Source organism: Syngnathus typhle, linkage group LG1 (assembly GCF_033458585.1).
Source record: "Syngnathus typhle isolate RoL2023-S1 ecotype Sweden linkage group LG1, RoL_Styp_1.0, whole genome shotgun sequence".
Classification (NCBI taxonomy): domain Eukaryota; kingdom Metazoa; phylum Chordata; class Actinopteri; order Syngnathiformes; family Syngnathidae; genus Syngnathus; species Syngnathus typhle.
In genome coordinates, this window is record NC_083738.1 from 7,130,671 (window position 1) to 7,147,320 (window position 16,650).

The following is a 16,650-nucleotide window of genomic DNA, read 5'->3' on the forward strand; positions in this document are numbered from 1 at the left end:
CCAGAATGATAAACAAAAGGCAGAATGTTTTGACAGTCTATCTTGTATTAGGTTTTAGAGTGGATATTTACCCAATTGGGCCTTGCTAGCATAGAGACACAATATAAAATTACGAAAGCCTTGGCAAAGCATTGTTGGATTTATGTTTTGACTCCTGTTTACATTGTGGTTGCTGATTTTTACATTGTGATAGAACTATGCTGTGATGCAGTTGCATTGTTTTGTCAAAGTGTATCTTCTGGGTTCTGGAAGCTACCTACAAAGGTAGGAAGCTTCCTGAGGAGTGTAGTAGATACCTACACGTTTCAAAAACTCGAACCTCCTATCAGGGCATGGCAATGGCCAATTACGTAATTGGTAGGGGACCAAGCCAAAATCCCCCACCATATCTCTTTAAAAAGTGGTGCATATCTCATTAAAAAGGGAACTATAAGGTAATGATACAACGTGTGGCTTTATGTGTTTATCTGCTTCCCTGAATGTAAACTGTCCTCTCTGGAATTGTATGTAAATCTTGGCATTTGTCATCCACTCGTTGTTGCAATTGTGTGCATGTGTGTGTCTTTTAGCTTGACCCTATAGTGTGACAGCACTGAGAGGATGAAGATTGATCACCTCAGAACACCCTAGGGTCTGGATGACTGGCAGTGGAAGAGAGATGAAAACACACTGGGGGGAGGTGATGTAGCATAGAAATATAACCTGGGAATATAAGAGGGAGATGGCTAAGAAATTGGGAAGGCGTAGTTTTCAGTCGAGGTGGGAGACAGAAATAGGGAGACAAATAAAGAAATGTGGCGAGAGAAGGAGATTGTTTGGGGACTGTGAAGGAGGAGATAAAATAGGAATGAAAACTGAGTCACTGCTTGAACATGGACTGGTGTGAAATAAGATTATAGAGTTTGTGTGACATTGTATGATTGTGAGCAAGAATACAAAAACGTTTTGCAAGTAAGTGCACATTCAGATTTGTGTTGTAGTTTAATGATAAAACACCAGATTTTTGAATTTTGAAATCAATATGGATTTTCAGTCTTGAGCTATATTCTCAGGGCATACCGCTGCTCACTCCTCCATGGGCCCCACCTCCAGGAGACATACACGATCAATGTGATGGCCACAAGATCTTGTTTTATCTGGAAGGAAGAGCAGAGCTGCAAGATTACCATTTAATGCATTAAGGTGGGACATATTTGGAGATGCTACCTTCAGGAAGTACTGATATGAATAATTTAGTAAATGGGAACAGTTGTTCAAGATTTTAATAAAGGAGCCTGCAAAAAACATTAATTCACTCATTCATTATGCGCATATGGAAGGCAAAGCAACAGGTGCAACATTAGTTATCAAACTGGAGGACATTTGAGCTAATAATTGGAATTATTTGCTCAAAGAAACAACAACATAAAAAACAAGCTTTGGGGTGGAGTCGGGTAGTGATGTCTTTCAACGCTCACACTTCCCTTTGAGTGAAATTGACACCCACACTTTTCCTGCTGTTATTTCTCAAGCACCTTACAGCAAACAAGCTAGCAAACCTTCTCTTTCCCAAGTTCCTTGAAACATGACCCTTACTTTTATTTTCATGACAATCCAATAAGTGGTACGCTACACCAACAATATCAGATTTCAGCTTGTTACTGAGTTGAAAATAAAACCAGCACTTCCTCTTGGTCATTATTATATTGTAGCACTTCCAATCAAGATATGCAGGTTATTACAATGCCTTATGAGGCAACTTTGATGCATTTGATCTTTGAAAAATAATCATGTCCTCCTTCTGTGGAATGTGCATCAACTGAATGGCCATTGTTCTTCATCCATCTGTCCTTCTGCTTTGTACCAATTCCCAAATTGCGGTTGGAAACAATTCTCTGTGCGATATCCTTGAGCCCTTTGTTTAACGCTCATATCTGGCTTCATCGTGAGTTGACTTCCCATTAGTTGTCTTCTGATGCTGATCATTCCCATAGTACAGTACTATCCAGAGCAACCACATGTTTGAGAACTGAAGAAATGAAGATCCATGTGCATGTTTGCAAAAACGTCTCGGCTCAAGGGAAATGCTTGCTTTGACTTCCTGCTAATTACCGAGCACACTCTCTGTTCTGTGGTTAATTGTCCAGGTCCTCTTTTCTCTCAGTGGGGTTGCAAAGGAGTGAAAATACATCATCCGTTCTTCTAATCATCAGCCCCCTGTCTGTCGTTCATTCTTTCTTTCTTTTTTTTCTCCATGCAAATGCAAATGAAGTGTTTTTGAGCACTTACAGGGCAATCTGACAAAAGAAAACCCATATCACTTGTGATTGTTTGTGCGTGGGCAGGAGTCCCTGTGCGTAAATGTATGTCTGACAGAGTGTGAGGAACCGGGCATGGTGTGCCTGCTCCTTGTGTGTGTGTGAGCATTGCATGCGTTAGAGGACAGCGGGGTAGCAGTCATTACTTGGTGCTTCTAGCCATGCAGGAGGAAAAGGGTGTAGCTGAGGGGTCTTCTGTCAGAATTCTCTAATTATGTGTGACGTTTCCACGCTGGACCACCGAGGACAATTTCACAGTGCTCACAAACATCCAAGTACACACACGTCCACATATAAATAACCAAGCTTAATGATACAGAGCTGTGATTGCCAGCTGCCTGCTATGATAGAAACCCTCCGTGGTCCTCTGCAACATAAATCAATGTCAATTACCTCCCCAGAGTGCATTAGACACGTTCCTTCCATAGTCGTAATTAGTGTGGCTTGTAGACATATTTTCATCTCACACCAAGCGGCCCCTCTGCGCGCTATAAGTCTAAAAGAACAAACGAAATGCATGCATGTACGTACCGTGCATTGTCTCTGATGGAATGCAAAACAATGTGCCTGTTGTAACATATATCGGTTGCATTTAGTTTATAGTCACTGCCAGCAGTGTCACTGTTGGTGAAAATGAGTTCAACCAAAGGGGAACGTTAGTTGACCTTGATGCGCGTGTGCATGTACAGATGTACACTTGGATTTGGGTTTGTGTAAGCTTACGCACGCATATTAATATTGATGGCTTTGTCACCGTGAGGGGGTTATTTTTAGAGAATAAAGTCAAAGTCATGTTTCTTTGTGCGCGCCTTCTTTCAGCTTCGATCTGTTGAGTTTTCTCTTCTCTGGTCTCCAGCCTGTTTTTCCTTGTCGTCACGAAACTCACTTGACGGGTAAAAAGGGGACCATGGAAGTGGAAAAAAAGAATCCAGCAGGATGCCAATCCACCAATCAGTGGCATGTGATGATGAGAGGGGGAGAGACAGTAGAGTCTGAATGAATAATTGATAGCAAGTGGAACGCTGTTCCCACACAATATCGTCATGCTTTGAGCACATCACCTGTTTTCACTGACTGTTGCGTAGACATGCTGTTACGAAACAGCGGTTCTCAAAGCCATCAAAAGGATGCAGGGGATCTCACGGTAGAGTGTAGCGAAGCATATTTTAAATAGCAGTCATCAAATTCAGTCAAAGTGGTGGATTATGACTCATCCTTTTTGCCTAGTCTGAATTAAATAGGTAAAGCCAAGCCGCGAAAAAAGGGAGCAATGACATATTTTTGATACATACACAGCTAGCATTACAGACAGAAAGTAGATCAGGGGAAACAATTCCGTAAAAAATGGTTTGACATTATTAAAAATATGGTTCATGAAACAGACAAACAAAATTCATAACCTGCAGCATACACGGTATTGCTTTATACATAACAGACAAGCATAAGCAGAATCAAGGGGGCACTTAAGGGAGTTATAGCTTTTGCTGGAAAGCCAATAGCACCATCGACAATATGGATCATCAGTGTCAGACAGAATCCTTGGAGGCTAATGTAAAAAATTACAGCTTTTCAGGAAACATCTTCATTGAGTTTCTGCCACCCATAAATGGCATTGATTAATAAAAATAGTACAAACAGAGAGTCAGCAGAGGGCATGCACTACAAAATTCACGGCCATGCCGAGCCTTCACCGTGCCTTCTAATCCATCACAAAAGCAAAGGTGTGTCCTACGTCATCTTCACAAACGGATTCTTGAAGGTGTGAAGCCATGATCAATGCAAATTGCAAAACATAAAACAGTCAGTTGACTAACACCATGTATCAAAAAGATAAACAGAGCCTTCCCTTCATGGTTCACAAGGAACCTTCTTCAGTGATCAATTTTAACAAAGCAAGATAATTTAAATGTATCTAACTTTAGTATTCTCACTTATTTTGTCAAAAAAGATGAGTAAAAGGAGATAATAAGATCCAGATGTTAAATATTAGTGACAGTTATGCCACACAGCTTCCGTAGAATGGAAACATGAAGTTTCCCGGTACTTGCATGCACCAGCGGTATTGAGCGGTATAAAAATTAATTAAAGAAACAATTTGACAATATGTGGACACGGGAAGTTTCCACCAGACAGCCACAATATGCTATAATTTGTATTCACTGAAAATGTATTTTTTTTACATCCCTGGCTTCTGTGCAGGCAGGTTGGATTTAAAGTCACTTTCACTATGTGTTTCATGTAATTAACTGGAGACGGGTATAGTCTGCCTTTACCTACAGTTCAGTCGGATTGGCTGGCGCTCCCAGCCACCTTGAATAAGGTACACAGTACAGAAATTATAATGACATAAAATATACTTTTTAAATTGCCTAAAACGTAATTTCATAATTAAAAAAAAATGAGAAAGAAGCCACATTTGGCAAGAATCATGAGTGTCATTTTATCATACATTTTCTAATACATTCTTGATTTTCACCCAGCATGTTTCTGTGTGAGCCAGGAAATTATAGCCTATAGCAATATGGATGACTAAGCAGAAGCGTTGGTTGCATCGAGCACCTTTTATTTTTGTAGGTTTAACAACTATAACTGGGAACTATGAGCACTTGGGTGACATCTGCTGTAAGGTCTCTCAGGTTGTGGGTTTGATCATCAACCCTGGTGACCATGTTGACGTGTCCTTGAGCAAGACACTGAACCCTAAGTTGCTCCCAGTGGACTTGGCAGCACCTTGCATGGCAGCAGCCTCCCATTTCTGTGAATGTGAAGAATTGTCAAGTGCTTTAGGCAGCATACGATGTAGATAAAGCGCTACATAAGTACAGTCAGTTTAGCATTTACCATTGTACTACTAGACAAGAAGTTTGAGCAGAATTATTAAATAAATTTTAATCCAAATTTAAAATGTACTTTGGTCAGTGTCAAATGCAGTGATTATAATACTATAGTATAATATGATATATTATACTATATAATGTGATATAGTCCTTGGAAGGTTGTATAATTTCCCTTGACGGCGAAGGACAGTTCTCATTCCACTGTACATTCCAGTCTCTCGTCTTTTGCTGCAAAGCCTTTTTATATTGTAAAGAAACAACTAAGATGTGTGAACAAAGTTCTTACATTACAATTAAGTCCATATGTAGTTCGATAGTTAAACTTTCCCTCCTAGTCATACTCGAACTGGCATCCTTTCTTTACAAAAAAGAAAACCCCATCGTTTAAACTTTAGAGATCAAAGATTTTATTGTCAGTCACCAGATTTTTGAGACACAGCACACACAGACAAATGAAATGAGTCGACAGATCAATTTCATTAGTGACACTATATATTCAATTCTGTCATTTTCCCAAATGCTTGTGTGACTGTGTACAACCATGAAAAGCAGAGAGTCGTTGCATAGCTATTGAATTTAGATCATAAGCAGTTTTATGTTTTATGGAAATCACGTGGATTTTTTCCTAACTACACAAGCTCACACACAAGCAATCCTGACTGAACATGTCTGTTTTCAGTCATCTTTGAGGCTGGATTGACTTCACCTCCTCTCATCAGTCACATCAGCTGAGTCCGTGGTACCGCCTCACCTTCCGTATGTGTGAACCCATATTGTAAAAAATGTCACAAAGGTGTAACTAAGTCCTTACTGGGCCTTATGAAAAACTTTCTTCAAGTCCTGTTTCATTTTTTTTCATGTCTACAATGTCCCTTGTCAGTCACCGCAATGTATGTCTGAAAAAAGTTGGAAGAAAGGGATTTTATAGGCGAATGGAACGATGCATAATAAAAGATGTTGGAAGCTTTCAGAAAAATAATAGCATGCGGAATAGGTAAAGAATAAAATGGAAAGTGGGAATGCAGAAGGGTCTGTACACTGTGTGAGCAGGTGCAGCAATAGCAGAGGATAATGGGTAATATGAGCAAAGGGATGACGGTTTAGATTCCGCTTTTATCCTCTCTCTGAGCCTTAACCCCACTGGGGCAATGAGAACAGGCGAGAGGAACAACAAAGATTCTCCACAGCCGTCATATGTGAAGGCCCAGCAATATACGTTGTGTGAACAGAAGCAAAGCAAAAGAATTTAGCAAAAATAAAAAAACATATGAAGGTGACCATGAAATGGAGCGAGCTGAACTGGAAACGCAATCAGTTCGTTGCTCATATTCATATGGTGGGAAGAGTAGATTGGAGGGAGGAATTGAACCAAGGATTTCACATATGTGACCCAAGTTCCAAAAATCTCATTAGTAGTTCGCAGTGTCCAGTCCATGCCTTTCCCACAAGGCCTTCCTTTCCTTTCCTTTTTTTCTTCCTGAATATTATTATGTCAAAATGTCTGCCTTTTCTGATCACCTGGGCAATGCCTTCTTATGCTTGAGCGATGAGCATTGAATGCACATAAATAGGCTAAGAGGTCATTTTGTGTTTTGTTTTTTTGTCTTCAGGCACTTCTTATTCAAGACATCGTCAGGGACCACCCCGTTGTTCAGTAGCTCCTCTCCTGGCTATCCTCTCACTTCTGGAACAGTGTATTCACCACCTCCTCGTTTGCTACCCAGAAACACATTTTCCCGCTCGGCCTTCAAGCTAAAGAAGCCGTCCAAGTACTGCAGCTGGAAATGTGCAGCAGTGACGGCCATCGCTGCAGCCGCCCTGCTGGCCATCCTATTGTCCTACTTTATCGGTAAGTCATATCAGTTGCCCATAACCCCTAATCCCGAAATTCCTTTTTAAGCATACTTTAAACATAGAGACATTGCAGGTGCATATACAGCAGTGGGCGTAGATTTTTTTAAGTCAGCGGAAAACACATTGCTGTGTAACTTTCTAAAGAAATCCTCAAGTACTGAAAACCAAATAAAATGACAATGCTGTGAAACACTTTGTCATAGCATATTCCTCAGTCGTGCAACTTTGTTGCATTCCTATTTTGGAAATGAAAGCCTAGCAACTTTGACAGCGAATTTACTTGCACATAAGCGGCTAACTTGATTCAGTTCTGTTTTCTGCTGCTGTATTGGCAATAAACAGCGCACATGGAGATCCTTAAATTCTATTGTTCTGGGAACATGTGCTTTGTAAACCCCTTCACCACCAGCAGCTCTGTCAGTGCACGCTTAGACCAACCTGCTCCTCTCATCGTCTGGTAATCCACAATAGCATAGGGTTTACTATCGCTGATGTTCTATGTTGCACTTGCACAACCGTGCACCATACAATATTTGTTGATGTGGTTCACCGGAGAGCAGGATAGGAAGACAATCAGACAAAACAATGCTTTTGGGGGGCTTTGAGTGGCCTTTTTTTTACACCCAGAGGCAAAAATCAAGTGAAAGGAATGGTGACGCCGATGCAAAACTGTCATCATCAGAACCGCACTATCCTGCCCCACCCTTCATCGTCTTCGCATAACTTATTTAGAATGTATTACATTATTGACATTCATGTTTATATACATCAGCATCCATCTATCCCAGGTCCCCAGCTACCATCCCTGGATTTGTCCAGAATGTGACTGTGAACGGATACGCACGAAATGCACATGCCAAAAGAGTTTGAGTAGGTGTCTGTAGTTGAGCGTGTGTGTGTCTCTGTGTGTGTGCTGGGGGTCACTTCACCTCTCTCCACAGAGTGCCCTTGAGAGTCCTCCTGAGCAGATCAAGGCCCCTCGCCCCTGGTATTAAGACAGATCCTTTCTCTCTTGGGCTTTCACGGTTGCACTGCATTGGACAACCACATATGGAGCTATGCTGCTGGGGGAGGGAGGTCTGTCCTCCTCACATGCCTCTCCCAATATGCTTAAACAACACATACTGTAGATGCAGTTTATCACTTTGCCCACCTATTTGTTGGATGCTTCCATTTAGATTCTTTATTGCACAACATATCGGTTCAGATAACCTTAATAAGCTTCTTCTCATCTCTGAGGAGGAAAGTGCACCACTTTCTAACAGACAAACATTCTTATTAACTAAATAGGCCAGCCATACATTAGCTGAGCACCAAATATTCTGTGCGCATGCGGGGGTGTGATTGATCATTGCCCTCTTCTCCTCATATTCCTCCTATAATCTAGCTATTTATCTCTCCAGCTATGATGGCTGAGGTGCCCTCAAGCAAGACTCACACATGCTGTGTACTCCTGTGATTGCTAAAATGCAGGAATATATGTCATGTATTTGTATATGTTCCAATAAAAAGAGGCTACCCACTTGAGAGAACAAGAACACAGGGAATACAAATAGAGCTTGCTCTATTTGAATGCATTGACTTGTGTAAATTGGAAAAAAAAATGTATTCAGTTTTCAAGGATTGATACTATTATATACATCAGCTTGTCAAGCTGGTTATAATTAAGTAACACACAATGGCTTATTGTCATTCTTAATTTAAAAAACTCCAAGGCCATTTTCAGCTGTTGTAAAGGGATGGTTTTGATGTTTTGTCTGAGCTAAACAGAATTCTAGTGAGCTGCCAAGCCTGAAACCCTTGTGTTTACCTAGCTTTTTGTTGCAGTAATCGTGCGTGCAGTGCGTTTTAGTCGAAAGAGCTCACTGCTCATAAGGGGATTTTCAACATCGTTTTTGCGCTGTGCGTGTGTGTGTATCTAGAGCATGGTGCTTACAGGCAGAATTGAACACAGTGCCCCGAGCCATGCAGCGTGAAGAGGACCTCTCAGAGGCGCTCGCCCAGGAGCCCCCCTCATAAATTACACCGGGACACATGTGCCTGAACAGCACTTTTCTTCTTTGTTGGTGCATGTGTGTTTTTGTGTGAGCACATGCGACAGGATGGTCACGTGTAGTTCTCAGTTCTCATTATTATGTGACCATGAGAGTATATTGGCCTTCAAGTATTCTTTCCCTCTCATTACACTGGTTAACAGTAAATTTTCATCTGAGATGCCTCCCTTTTATTTATCAGTTTTTTTGCCTGCACTCCCGCCTATAGTCAATCGTGGCAACGTCTGCGAACAATCTCCAAGTGGATTAAGGGGGTTATTTATTTACCAGAAAAGAAATAAAATTGCCCTAGCAATTGCAGAATATTTATATAACAAATTATCAACGGCATACGTTTCTCAAAACAAAAAGGCACATATCCATTTGTTTGAGAACATATTCTGGCAGACACATTACTGCTGTTCTGTTCTGACTGCGGGATTGGAGGGGGGCAGTCAAGTTTTCCAAATGGTTTACCTCAAGTACACATTGCATTGTGGCCAACGGTAGAATCTAGGTCGGTGATTGAACATGTTGGTGTTGCAAAATAGTGATAAGAATTCCTAAGGGTTGATGGGTTAGCTTGCATGCTTCTTCTTTTTTGCCACTAGAGACCATAGATATACAACAGCTAGTTTTAGAATTTGGCTACATTCATTATAACTCTTAAGCAATTTTGATGCGGGTGGGTTGTTCGAGGGTTTGACAAAGAGACCATCCGAGGACGCCCTCCTCAATTCCACAGTAAAGACTATATGTATATGTACGTATATTGGCAGCCAGCGGCGGCCTTCCTGAATTGTGCGTTTTAGTTTTAGTTTAAAATTACTTATTTTAATCTCCATAACCAGTGACCCTCGTGAGGATACCTAAGTGGTTTGGAAGACGAATGAATGATCTCCATGATTCCTCGTCATACATTGCCCAGCGGCAAATCCCCCGGTGGTTTTCTAACCGTCAATCAATTTTCTGAACTAATTATTGTTTGGTCCCAATTTAAATCCATCCGCTCATGTCGTCTAGTTAGTTAGCAGGAAACTAACCTGAGCATTGTGCACCCAACAAGTAATCAAATTCACGTTGATGGCTGTCGTAACTGCATAACAGGCAAGCAGTGAATTAAAGAAATAATGCATCGATCCACTGTCTAGCTGGCCTTTGTTGACTGCATAAAGTGATCTGAAGCAATAACGTTCAGCAAGAACGTAAACAGGCAACTGTACGTTGACACTGGTCACCTTTATGGCGACATTAATAGGAACTAGGAAGCGGAATTTCTTAGTAGGAAGTAGGTTTTCGCCTCAACTGCCATTTCCTTCCGAAGTTAGTCTGTAACTGTCAGACGACGAGCGCTAACAGTTACCATGTAAACAAAATATCATTTCTGATAATGTCACACCATCTCATCCGACTCAGTAAATTACCTCATATAGAGCTTCAGAACTTCTCAGACATTATTACCGTAATTTTCGGACTATAAGTGGCGTTTTTTTTCATAGTTTGGGCGGGGGGGGGCGACTTATACTCAGGAGCGGCTTATATACATATATTTTATATTTAGCATTTTATGGCTGGTGCGACTTATACTCCGGTGCGACTTATAGTCCGAGAATTACGGTACATAAACAGACAGACGTGCACTGCCTTAAAACAAAAGAGAGTCTAAATAAAAAAACAATTTGAGACTTTTGAAGTTTACTCGGGCATGCTTGCGTTCGTTCGTGTGTGCTTTCCCCATTCTTGTCCTGTTTCTACCTGCCTCCTATGAAGGCATGGCTGTAGTAAATGACACAATGAGAGAGCTTGTTCTTCATTTGCCCCTCGTCTGCTTTCCTTGTTCCATGCACCAGAGGAAGGTTGTTGCTAGGATACAGGTGAGCGGCTGGCATACAGAAGGAGATGCAGGTCCGTCATCATGCAGAACAAACTGACGACTTAGACTGAGGTAAAAGGGCAGAAAAGTGAGAAATGGGTTTAATGGAGTTTGGACCAGAGAGGGTAGATGGGAAGAAGGGAAATGTGTCACTGTCACCATGTTGCCAAAACTTGAGCGGGAAAGGGAAGAAGGATTGTTAACTGAAGACACTAGAAGAGTAAAACTGGGGCTGCTATGTCACTGTCTGCACTATAAGAGGCGAGGGCAAAAGACTCAGAGGTGGGGGAAGGTGATTTACTCCAAAAGGGTTTGTTGGTTGCTTCCAAGACAAGAGCGTGAAGTAATGGAGGATGGTTTCAGGAGTGACAAGAGAGCCAGGTGCAGAGGAGAAACTGAGGATAGATGAAAGGGAAAGCAGCCTCCTAAGGTTATGTCGCCTGGAATATCAGTGGGACTAATGTTTCTTAATTGATCTCAGCAAACGCTGAACAGAGGGAGTGTGACAGAGTCAGCGAAAGGACAGAGCGACTGTGAAGGACTCCGGCAGCGCTACGATGACTAAAGAAGTGAGGAACGATGTGAAGACTAAAAATGAACAACGTGAAAAGAAGAAAGCCTGCGTGATCCACAAACGAAAGATGGAGGTCGTGTCAAAATAAACGTACATGGTTACACAGACACACACACACGCACACACAAAATATAGTCTCGGGTGAACTCTTGACTACCGTAATTTCTGGACTATAAGTCGCTCCGGAGTACAAGTCGCATCAGCCATAAAATGCCCAAAAAAGTGAAGAAAAACATATATAAGTCGCTCCGGAGTATAAGTCGCATTTTGGGGGGCAATTTATTCGACAAAATCCAACACCAAGAACAGTCATGAACGAGCAACAACAGGCTAAACGATAGGTATGCTAACGTGACATAAACACAAACAAAGAGCTGAGAACGGCCCTGACGTAACATTCAGAGTTATTTTTTAGAGTTATTTAAAAATAACTATTACATAAATAACACGTTTATAAAACCATCTGTGTCACTCCAATTCATTAAATCCATCGATCGTCCTTTGTCAACAATGGGCGCGCGCCGCTGACGGCGCTTGCACTTCAAAATATTCCACCGGCCCATATAACGATATATAAATTAGAAATCAAATAACTAATATATAATAATAATAAGCAATAATATTATCAAACCATCTGTGCACTCTAAATCATTAAATCCATCAATCAAATTCCTCGCCCTTTGTCAACAACGCCGCGCGTGAGCCCTGACGTCAGCCTCGTTGTTATTCCACAGATCTAGTACATAACTATATTGTAGCGTTAACAAAGTACAAGGAAAGACATGGGTTTGGTAAACGGCTCTTTATTTAACAAAACAAACTTCCAGGCGTGTGGCGGCGTGGACTTCCAGGCATGGAGGTGGAAGAGAGATCCATAGAATAGGACCGGGCATGCGTAAAAGCCATGTCCGAGGCCCATCCACCGTCCCTGGACAGCCACCCGGCCGAGCGCCGGCCCCCGACTTCAATCCACGGAGGTGAAAGAGAGCTCCGTCGAGTAGGACCTGGTGTGGGTAAAAGCCATAATAGTTTTTCAAACCTTCTGTGTCACTCCAAATCCTTAAATCCTTCAAACTCTTCGTCCGCCGTGTCACTTAGAAACAAAGCCGCTAATGATGCCGGTAGTACGTGGGGCCCTTCGTCATCTTTGTCATCCCGTGATCAATTTTTGTCCTTTATGTAAACAACCGCCGCGCCACGCCGCGTCGCGCTGCTGACGTCACTTGAAATTCAAATTACAGTAATCCCTTGCTACATCGCGGTTCATTTATCGCGGTTTCACTTTATTTTGGGGGGGGGGGAATCTTTGAAAAAAAACACATAAGTCGCTCCTTATTATAAGTCACCCCCCCCCCACCCAAACTATGAAAAAAAACGCGACTTATAGTCCGAAAATTACGGTACAATGAATAAACCTTTTAGTGGGCATTCATGTCACTTTTGCAGGCATGCGTCACGTTTGTGTCTTTGATTGCCTAATATGTGGCACATACTCAAACTGAACATACACATTTATCTAGTGTATTTGAATATGTAGATACTGTATACATATATACATATTGTATATTCAACATATCTACATATAAACATTCTGATTGTCGCTACATCTATGTAAGCGTTGCATTGAGTGTATGTTTTTGTGTGTGTATGTGCGTGCGTGTGAGTGTGTGTGTGTGTGTCCATACACATTTACACACACCACATACCGTAATTTTCGGACTATAAGTCGCGTTTTTTTTCATAGTTTGGGTGGGAAGGGCGACTTATACTCAGGAGCAACTTATACACATATATATGTTTTTTTTTCACTTTTTTGGGCATTTTATGGCTGGTGCGACTTATACTCCGGTGCGATTTATAGTCCGAAAATTACGGTAGTCATTTAGTCTGACTTTCCCACTTTAGTCTGACCCATAAGATACTTTCAATCAATCATGCCTGTCACACGTTTCAGATCTGACTATAATTACTTCTCAGTCATCGTTCTTTTTTTGTGGTGTGACCGCAGCAGTATATAGTATGGTAATTTTTTTTCATTTAAAAAAAGACAATGATTTTGCCACAGCACACAAATGCAGTCGTCACAGGCTGATACATTTTAAATCACCATCACTAGATCATATTGATGATGGTCATTCAATTTCTCAAAAGGACTGTTGAGATGGCAGTTGACTGCTGTAAGGGGAAGAGACTCAAAGTCACAATATACATACATTGAAGAATGGTTCAGTACTGCTTCACTGAAATCAGTGGCGTGGCGTCATATTCAGGTTCATACAAATCAAATATTCTGGCGATGAAAAATACTTTGAGATCAACAATATTTCTGGGTTCTGCTGTTTTCATAATGAGTACCAAGACCAAACATAACCGAGTGCGTGTGAAATGTGTCACTGTGTCAAACCTCCATCTTTCCCAAACCTTGCTCCTTGACCTCAATGTCCCCTCTCCATCTGCATGTGGCTTTCCTTCTGCTTATCCAAGGTAGAACAGCTAGAGGTCAGGATGTGTCGCTCATGCCAACACCGGTGTGTAGGTGTGTGTTCATTTGTGTGTGTGTGTGTGCAATGTGTGTGTGTGTCATCTTCATCCATTTAGTGTGAGTTTGTGCAAAGGTGAAGGCACATTTAGGCATATGTTGATAAGCAGGAACCTGGGCACAAGGATCAGTCATGGCGCTTGTGTCCATAGCAGCAGGGCCTGTCGTACTGAGAGAGGTTAGACACTTATACCAGACTGTGCCAGTCCAGGGAAAAAGAGCAGGGCCAGGACCATACACAAGGTGCTCCACCATCTGCACCTGAGGGATAAATGTTCATCTCCATTGTGCACAAGCAGACAGCTTGGTCAAGTGTTTGTACCATCAGTGCTTACCCTCAAACTACCCAAATGCATTTAGGTTGGATAAAATTGTATGCTCTGATTAGTGCCTTTAACCCGTAACACGTTTGATTAGTGGCCTCACTGACGTCATGGCCGAGCAGCGTTCGTATTGCTTGCATTAGCGTGCAAGGGCTCGTTTGTTCCATTTATTTTCTCATTCATTTATTCATTAGTGTGGGTCTTATCGGAGCTCAATTGTCAGTCCAATTAGGTCCACGGTGCTTCACTAGTCCTGTGTTGGAAATAGGAGAGGGATCAGAGAAAACCTTTTCCTCTATTCTTTTGCTTTCTCCCATTTCATCTCTTGGCCCCCAAAACATGTTCTGCCATCCTCCGTCCTTGATTGCCCCTCACTCATTCTCTCTCCCTCTCTGATCTATGATAAGATAGCATAGTTCCTCATATCCTGTTTCTAATACAGATCGATGAGAGGGAGAAAGGCTGGTACGATGGATGAGATGTGGCAGAATTGCTTGATTTGGAACAGAGAAAGTGGAAGATGGGCAGGGCGGTTGAGGGAGGGAAGGATAAGGTAGATATCCGAGAAGGAAATGAGTATTCAGAAAGGGGGACATTGCCCAGATTCACATCTCTTTTCATTTAGCCCATCGTGCACAAAACCACTCCTGAAAGAGTCTCGTGCATGCACAGCCATATTTGCATCGAGCCGTCTCAATAGCTTCTCAATATCTTAGTGCCAATAAGGAGCAACTTCTGCAGCATGATTGGGTGACTTTCCGTTTCTAACATGTCATGCAGGTGTAGTAGCTGCGATGAGCAACCTGTATGTGTTGCAGGCAATTTCACTTGGATTGCATCAGCTGGGTGAGAAGGTCCCGTCGGGGTTGCTCCGTGTGCGGGTGTGCGTGTGTGCGTGCGTGTGTGCGTGTGTGTGTGTGTGTGTGTGCGTATGCATGCGTGTGTTGTGTTAATGACATCATTAAGCATGCATGTGTCATAAGAGTTAGAGAAATTATCTTTCTTGCCATATTTGTAGCCCAGATGTCATACAGCCTCTGTCTGAGACAACCCATATCAAGAAGCAGGAAAACAGCAGAAAAAGGGAAATTGATTTACATTTTGTAAATATTCGAAATGGCCCGAAAATTGACAACCTGAAGCAGTGAAATCTCCTCCTGTCACTCTTTGCAAAATAAGTACTGCAGAAAGAATTTGTTCAACTTCTACTATTTGCGGCCTTCCTCTGAATAGCAAAAATTAGCACTTTAAACCAAAAAAAATCTTCGAAAAAATGCTGATAACATTAATATTGTTTTTCCACACAAAAAACGAGGATAAATGGGGAAAAGAAAAAACACGTTTCTGCTGTGTCTTTGGCCATTGTCGTATTAATACTTGTTTGTCAATGCAAACTAAATGTTCACCGACCACAACATATCTGCTTATAAGAAGCTAATAAAGCTCCGTTTCGAATGGTTTAACAATATTTATTTTCTGACTGGTGCTGAGAATTACTATATTTTAGATGGATTTTGAATATTTTAAACCTCTCGTGGTGACCAAAGCACAAAAAAAAAAGTATGATGCCGCAGTGCCACTACAGCCACCATAATACAATGCAATACAATACAATTGTATTATTTATATAGCGCATTTCACAACAGCTGGAGCTGTAACAGAGCGTTTTACATATGACAATGGGACAAGCACAACCAATAATGACAATAATATCCCCTTAAATTAATACATCTCTGAAAGTGCCACTCAAAAATTCAGCATTAGTATTAGTGACGGATGGGCGATCTTAGCGATGGGCGCGTGTGGTAGTAAAGCAAGCAAAAGGCTTCCCTAAACTAATTAACGGGATAGAGGGCTGTTCTCAGCTACAATTACCAGCCTAATAGAGGTCAGAGTTGTTCATTTTGTGGCAAATTAAAAGAGTTAATATGCATTTATTGGGATGGCCATGAGAGATGGCAGAGAGAATTGAGCAGCCTTTGTGTGTACAAAGGAGGCAGGCATTCGCACACCCAGCCAGGATTTGTGTTTACTTGCATTGCAACCGGTTGCTTGCATTCACATAGCGTGAACTGTAGGTTTTCACATTAATACTTCAAGCGTAAAGGTGAGATCTTGGACAGAGAATGTGAAGCAATACTACAGAGCCAGAACCTGTCCCAGGCATCCAATCAAATTGCTCCTGTATCATCCATGGTGCTCCAAGCCATTGGGGAATCTATTTTGTGCGCTGATGTATTAACCAGCTGTGAGGTCCTCCATTTATTCATGTCTTTGGCATTTCAGATGGGTGACAGCATCTCTCAGCATTGACACACAA

General features: G+C 41.7%; 1 protein-coding gene across 1 annotated transcript in view; it reads left to right on the plus strand.

Moving 5' to 3' along the window:
* The window catches only part of tenm2a (teneurin transmembrane protein 2a), a 110,643-nt gene that overhangs the window by 52,550 nt on the left and 41,443 nt on the right, over positions 1-16,650 (plus strand). Inside the window, exon 4 of the mRNA XM_061286237.1 lies at positions 6,745-6,983. Within this exon, the coding sequence (XP_061142221.1) occupies positions 6,745-6,983 (239 nt within the window). The remainder of the gene's footprint in view (positions 1-6,744; positions 6,984-16,650) is intronic.